The sequence below is a fragment of the Lactuca virosa genome, chromosome 2 (genome assembly GCF_052849685.1).
Source record: "Lactuca virosa cultivar CGN04683 chromosome 2, Lactuca_virosa_CGN04683_v6, whole genome shotgun sequence".
In the NCBI taxonomy this organism is placed as follows: Eukaryota; Viridiplantae; Streptophyta; class Magnoliopsida; order Asterales; family Asteraceae; genus Lactuca; species Lactuca virosa.
In genome coordinates, this window is record NC_136427.1 from 275,312,462 (window position 1) to 275,318,678 (window position 6,217).

Genomic DNA, 6,217 nt, shown 5'->3' on the forward strand with positions numbered 1-6,217 from the left:
ACATCTGCAATCCTCTGTAGCAAAAGAGGGGGACCAAACGACCGCAACCAGTGACGAGTCTAGAATAGAAAACCACATGGTTCACTAATTTTTCTATATACATTTTTTATACAAATTTAAAGATTTTTAAAGGTAAGGTAGATCCTAATTTTTTTTTAAGATAGGTCCCTAAAAGAATTCTATAGTAATTATAGATAAATTAAAAAATTAGGTGGTTCCTAGGACCCACCTTTCTTATACATAGCCTCGCCACTGACTGCAACATGCAATAATAAGTTTGTTTTTTATTGCAGACTGCTACAATAAGTTAAAGTAAGGTGTGGAGATGTTTGAAGCAGAAGGTTCAGTGTTGCGCCACGCAGCACACGCGCAACAGTTTTTACGTCAGAAGCCTTTTGAAAACAAACAACTGCGAAGAGCCAAGTGTTATGCGTGTGCTGCGCGACACAATAATAAGTGGTCAGAAGTGGTTTTTTAGAAAAAAAAACAAACAAGCACCATAGTGATGAGACAAAGACAATAAGGTTTAATGTTTTTATGTAATTTCTTTTATGATATTAAATGAACTATTGATGTTTTTGTTTTTGAAGTTCGGACGTTAAGGCTTCGAGCACCGAAGGTTCTTTCAGATGCGTCTATCACGCTTGAGATTTTTCTCAAATTGTATGATCCTTATATATAAGTGTATTACATAAGTACGATATTTAATATAAGATCTTACCGTTATTATTTATTATTTTCTTCTTTTAGTTGTAAACTTGTAATCACAAGTTTTAGCATGTAAATAACAAAATTTCACATATGTAAACTTCCCCCTTCCATTCATTTCATGCTCTCGTATTCCCCCGAGTGTCACTACTAATTTAGATTTTTTCGGAAACTTTTTTTTAATGTCACCCCTATTAAAACTTTCTGCGTCCGCCACTGGCCAATTACATCTTTAAGCACATTTATTTGTCTGTAATTTTTTTTTTTTTTGTAATTTTCAGTTATTTGAATTTTTGTTTAGTTGAAATTGAAATAATATACGAGAGACAAAACATTATCCTACATTTTCTTTCTATTTAAAAAAATTAATATCATAAAATACCGAATTAAACAACGCTTCACCCGGCTGACTTAACGACGATCATAACTGGAACAGTACCTAAAGACAGGTCCACTTCCATCTCCGGGAAGTCAAATCAACGTTTCTCACAGACATCGTGACTCACTATGACAACGTGGCAGACGCCTATTCGTTGAAGATTTATAGTGGACATGCTATGGACATTTTTGGTCAAACGTTAGTCGCCACGTCGGACATAAAAATAATCAACCTTAACGCTGAAGCGGCGAAAGAAGTGCAAATGCAACCGACTTTCTCGCATCAAATGTATAGAACCAAATATGCACATTTTACCCCTCACTTTTACCATATAAGTTTCAGTCCCTGGCTCTTGAGAAGACTTATAGTTTATTTTAACCCACGTTTTGATTGTCATCACAAAATAAGGAAACAAAATATACTGCATTTTACATCCAATTTAATAAATTTTAAGTGTTTATTTTATTAGTTCAATTCCATATTCTCATTATAGCTATTCGTTATTAAGCTTGCCTTTCCACCATATTGTTTAAATATAATTAAGTTTTTTAGTAAAAATCCTCATATTTATTTAATTCGATGTATATTTCAAATAATTGGTTGTTGCACGTTATGCATCTTTTCTGGTTTATGTTACTAGCGATTTATACATGCACGTGATATTCCAACACATTATCAAATGTTTTACCAAATACTTTCTAACAAGGGACACGAAGTTTGCCTTAAATAAGGAAGGAATGTTAAGTTTGGGTGTCAACTGATATTTCTTAAAATTAATAGGCTGAAATGAATTTTTGAAAAAATCATCGAAGGGCTAGATGTACACATATTCACATCAAATTCACAAGCTACAACACTTTCTTGATTTCTTCTACCCTCTCTCTGTGTGTTTTCAAGGTCTCAACGGCTACAATGGCTGCTACGAGATCACTTCTTCTTTCTCTGTCAATTCTACTTCTACTTTGCTTCAACACTTCTTGCAAAGATACCCATGATCTTGATGAAGAAGATCTTAGTTTCCTAGAGGAAGATGAACACGACGCCGCCGAATCACCCCTTCACGGTTACGAGGACCATGATTTCGAGAACTATGATGATTTGGATGATTTCGGAGACGGGGAGGGAGAATACCCAGATTCAGAATCGGCTCCCGAAGTTGAGATCGACGAGAGTGATGTAGTGGTGCTAAATGGGTCAAATTTCCATGATTTCTTGGAGAAAAATAGGTATGCCATGGTGGAGTTTTACGTGCCGTGGTGTGGGCATTGCCAAGCTCTGAAACCGGAGTATGCGGCGGCGGCGACGGAGTTGAAGGCGGATGAGGTAGCGCTGGCGAAGATGGACGCTGGAGAGGAGACTGAACTGGCCCAAAAGTACAATGTTGAAGGGTATCCTACTGTGTTATTCTTTATTGACGGTGTTCATAAGCCTTACAACGGTGCGAGGAACAAGTTAGTCTCTCTCTATCTCTCTCGTAGTGAATTGATTTTATCTTCTTGAAAAATTATAGTCTGTAGCTTTGATTCTGCTGTGAAGAACAGTCAATTCATTTGTGACTTCTATTTGTGATCTAATCTGGAGTTCCATGTCTGCCTAACTTGATAAACGGAAATTAGAAGAGGGGTAAATCTGTGATCAATTAGCACCAACGGAAATGCAATTGGTACATCTAGCATGCTTTGTATCCATTGAGCAAAGAGGAATTGTAATTGGGTTAATATAAGATATCTATCAAGAAATAAATGTAGAATTTTAGAAATAATTGCTCTTGTGCTTTTTTTCTTTCTTTCTTCATAGGGATGCTATTGTGACTTGGGTGAAGAAGAAGATTGGTCCTGGTCTACACAATTTGACCACAACCGAGGAAGCTGAAAGCATATTAACCAGCGAATCACCAGTAGTTGTGGCCTTTGTGGAAAATTTAGTGGTACATCTTCTTTTACACTTGAAATTTTCCACTTAAATTTTCAATTATTAGCGAGTTTAAAACGTTGCACCCTCAATCTTAAAGTAAATGCAACATTAAAGGGTTCGACTTTGTGTCGAATATCCACAGATGTAACATTGCATCATATCATTAATTTTGTTTTTGTGTAGGGTCCAGATAGTGAAGAACTTGCTGCAGCTTCAAAACAAGAAGATGAAGTAAGCTTCTACCAAACTTCCAGTGCTGATGTGGCAAAGCTTTTCCACATTGACCCAAAAGGGAAACGACCAGCTTTGGTATTGGTAAAGAAGGAAGACGAGAAAGTTAGCCACTTTGGTTCGTTTTCTTACCATTTTTTCTTCTCCAAGTCGCTAAACTTCCTGCAAAATCTTAACCAATATGTAAACTACAGGGGGTCAGTTTGTAAATTCCGCAATAACAGAGTTTGTCTCAAAGAACAAGCTCCCTCTTGTGATTTACTTCACTCGTGCAAGTTCTTCACAAGTATTTGAGAACCCAATCAAGAATCAGGTAGAATTTTTGCTTATAAATGGTATCACCCTTCTTTGTATGTGCTACCAAATACTATATATGATTATATTCATAACTTTTTATGTGATTATTGATTCTAACAAAAGGGTGCTTAATTTTTATATGTTTTACATCTTGTTCTTTGACAGGTGATTCTTTTTACTACTTTGAATGAAACCGAGAAGTACCTTCCTATATTCCAAGAAGCAGCAAAATATTTTATGGGAAAGGTTAGTGTATTCTATTCGTTGAAGAGAAAAAAGTTGTTTTACTTTCTGAACCTATGTACAACCTGGCATTTAGTTGTAAAGAAACCATCATTCTTGCATAAATGAAAAAAGAAAACTTCTCTTTGCTGCAATGAACTCTTATGGTCTCTCATTCTAAGCATGTTCTCTCTTTATTTAATCACATGGACTTGAAGCTTCAATACTATAATGTTTTTCATTTTTGTTCAAATCTTACATTTATTCTTCGGTTGTTTACACAGGCTCTTTTTGTATACGTTCCAATGGACGAAGAAGATGCTGGTAAACCAGTTGCAGAATACTTTGGCATTGAAGGAAGTGCTCCAAAAGTGAGTATTTCCATCATCATCATCATCATCATCATGCATTCTCCACCTCACTTCCTTTAAAACATGATCATGTCATGACATCATTTTTATTCAGGTTATAGCGTTCACTGGAAATGAAGATTCCAGAAAGTTCTTTTTGGAAGGAGAGTTGACTTTGAACAACATCAAGGTTTGCACTTTGCAACATAACATTTGATCATGTTGTTATTGATTTATGTAAATTAGAAAAACAAATGAAAGATAACAAACACTGCTTGCTATGTGTTTTCTTATAGTCATTTGGTGAAAATTTCCTAGAAGACAACCTCAAGCCCTTCTACAAGTCGGATCCAATCCCAGAGACTGTGAGTATTTCTATCTGTATGGATAAAATGTTGTCTGAATAAATGATGTTTAACAAAATAATTCAAAATGACAATAAAAGTTAAAAAAAATGGAGGGCCAATTTGTAAGAAAGTTAGGACTTAATAAGGAAAGCTCGATTTCTCTGACTTTCTTCATTAAGTTGTTCTTTCTGCATCAGTAAAAAGGAAACATCCATTTATAGCTTACCAGATTAAGTCATGTTCTTAATTGTAACTTTCTTCATGTTGTTTATTCCAGAATGATGAGGATGTAAAAATAGTTGTTGGTAATAACTTCGATGAAATAGTTTTAGACGAGTCAAAGGATGTTCTTCTAGAGGTACGTTTTTTTTGGTCAAACCATTAAAAAGATAAAAATAATAATAATAATAATGATTATGATTATGATGAAATAATTTACATTTTTTTTTTCATATTAGATATACGCGTCATGGTGTGGCCATTGCCAAGCACTCGAACCAACATACAATAAACTTGCAAAACATCTTAGAGGGATTGATTCCCTTGTTATAGCCAAAATGGATGGCACCACAAATGAACACCCTCGTGCCAAGGTACTTTTAATGGAATTGGAATTCGTGATTCCATTCCGTAGTATTTCATGATTTTTACGGTCTTGATGTTTTACACTTTGTCCTTTTCCAGTCTGATGGATTCCCGACACTTCTTTTCTTCCCCGCTGGCAATAAGAGTTTTGACCCGGTAAGTATCCGTTAAACAACTAACAAAATCCACAATTTTTTTAAAAAACTCTCTTTTTTCTACTCTTTCATTAAAAATTTTAACATGGGTTTTGCAGATCACAGTTGATACAGATAGAACAGTGAAAGCCTTCTACAAGTTTCTCAAGCAACACGCGGCTATCCCTTTCAAGCTCCAGAAACCTGAGTCGACTCAGAAACCCGAGTCAACACAGGAAAGTAGCAATCAAGATCTGAAGGATGAATTATGATTTATGAGGTTCCATATCTTCTAACTTCAAAAATTAGCATATGTTGCTACCAAAATCGAATAATGTAGTGGTCAAAGTTCGAAAGTCAAATTTTCAGTTTTTTTTTTTTTTTTTTTTTTTTTTTTTTTTTTTTTTTTACTACGTTTTGACTTGTGTAAAATGTCAAAGCTTTATAGGATATTTATATATGATCTTTCAGCCTGTCGACATATAAACATTGTATTATGTTTTTGTTGTTATGTGTTGTTTGACGGGTTATCCAATCCATTCTATTTACCTGTCATTTTGTTTTCTTGTCGCCAAAACCATAGTTTTTATCACATCTTTTTTATATAAAAAACACGTTTGAGATTAATTTTGTAACACTACATTTACATACAACAATGGCAAAACAATTTCAAGCATTTCCCCTTTTCATTCTAGTTCTTTTTGTTTCTGCGAGAATACTCCAGGCCATATCACCAGCACCTGCACCCTCTCCAATTCCATACTGGTGGCGATTTGCACCTGGTTCGGCTCCTTCACAAGGACCAGTACCATTTCCTCCGGCACCAATCCCACCACCGCCAGTCGTTCCACCACCTTCGACTGGCGGAGGCGGAGGCGGTGGAGGCGGTGGTGGTGTGCCGACAAAGGATAATGGTGGAGGGTCTTCTGGACTGAGCGGGGGACAGAAGGCGGGGATAACTCTTGGGGTTTTGGCCGGTGCTGGTTTAATGGGGTTTGCTACTGTTGTGTACATGAAACGCCGGAGTAATATCCAGCGAGCACGTTTTGG

At 35.9% G+C, this 6,217-nt stretch overlaps 1 protein-coding gene across 1 annotated transcript; it reads left to right on the top strand.

The window, feature by feature from the left end:
• Positions 1–1,925: 1,925 nt before the first annotated feature.
• On the top strand, positions 1,926–5,722 carry LOC145161138 (protein disulfide isomerase-like 1-4). Its single transcript, XM_079080589.1, has 12 exons — positions 1,926–2,538; positions 2,885–3,014; positions 3,185–3,350; positions 3,427–3,545; positions 3,695–3,775; positions 4,036–4,122; positions 4,217–4,291; positions 4,398–4,466; positions 4,726–4,806; positions 4,907–5,041; positions 5,133–5,189; positions 5,287–5,722. Exons 1-12 carry the CDS (start codon positions 2,000–2,002, stop codon positions 5,437–5,439), a joined length of 1,692 nt encoding a protein of 563 aa, XP_078936715.1. The 5' UTR covers positions 1,926–1,999; the 3' UTR covers positions 5,440–5,722.
• Positions 5,723–6,217: the final 495 nt, after the last annotated feature.

What these genes read in the sequence shown, in the direction of transcription:
- LOC145161138 (XM_079080589.1), top strand. Translation starts at nt 2,000, where the DNA reads ATGGCTGCTACGAGATCACTTCTTCTTTCTCTGTCAATTCTACTTCTA. An exon ending in AGAACCCAATCAAGAATCAG is followed by an intron (nt 3,546 to 3,694) that starts GTAGAATTTTTG and finishes GTTCTTTGACAG; the next exon opens with GTGATTCTTTTTACTACTTT. An exon ending in CAAAGGATGTTCTTCTAGAG is followed by an intron (nt 4,807 to 4,906) that starts GTACGTTTTTTT and finishes TTTTCATATTAG; the next exon opens with ATATACGCGTCATGGTGTGG.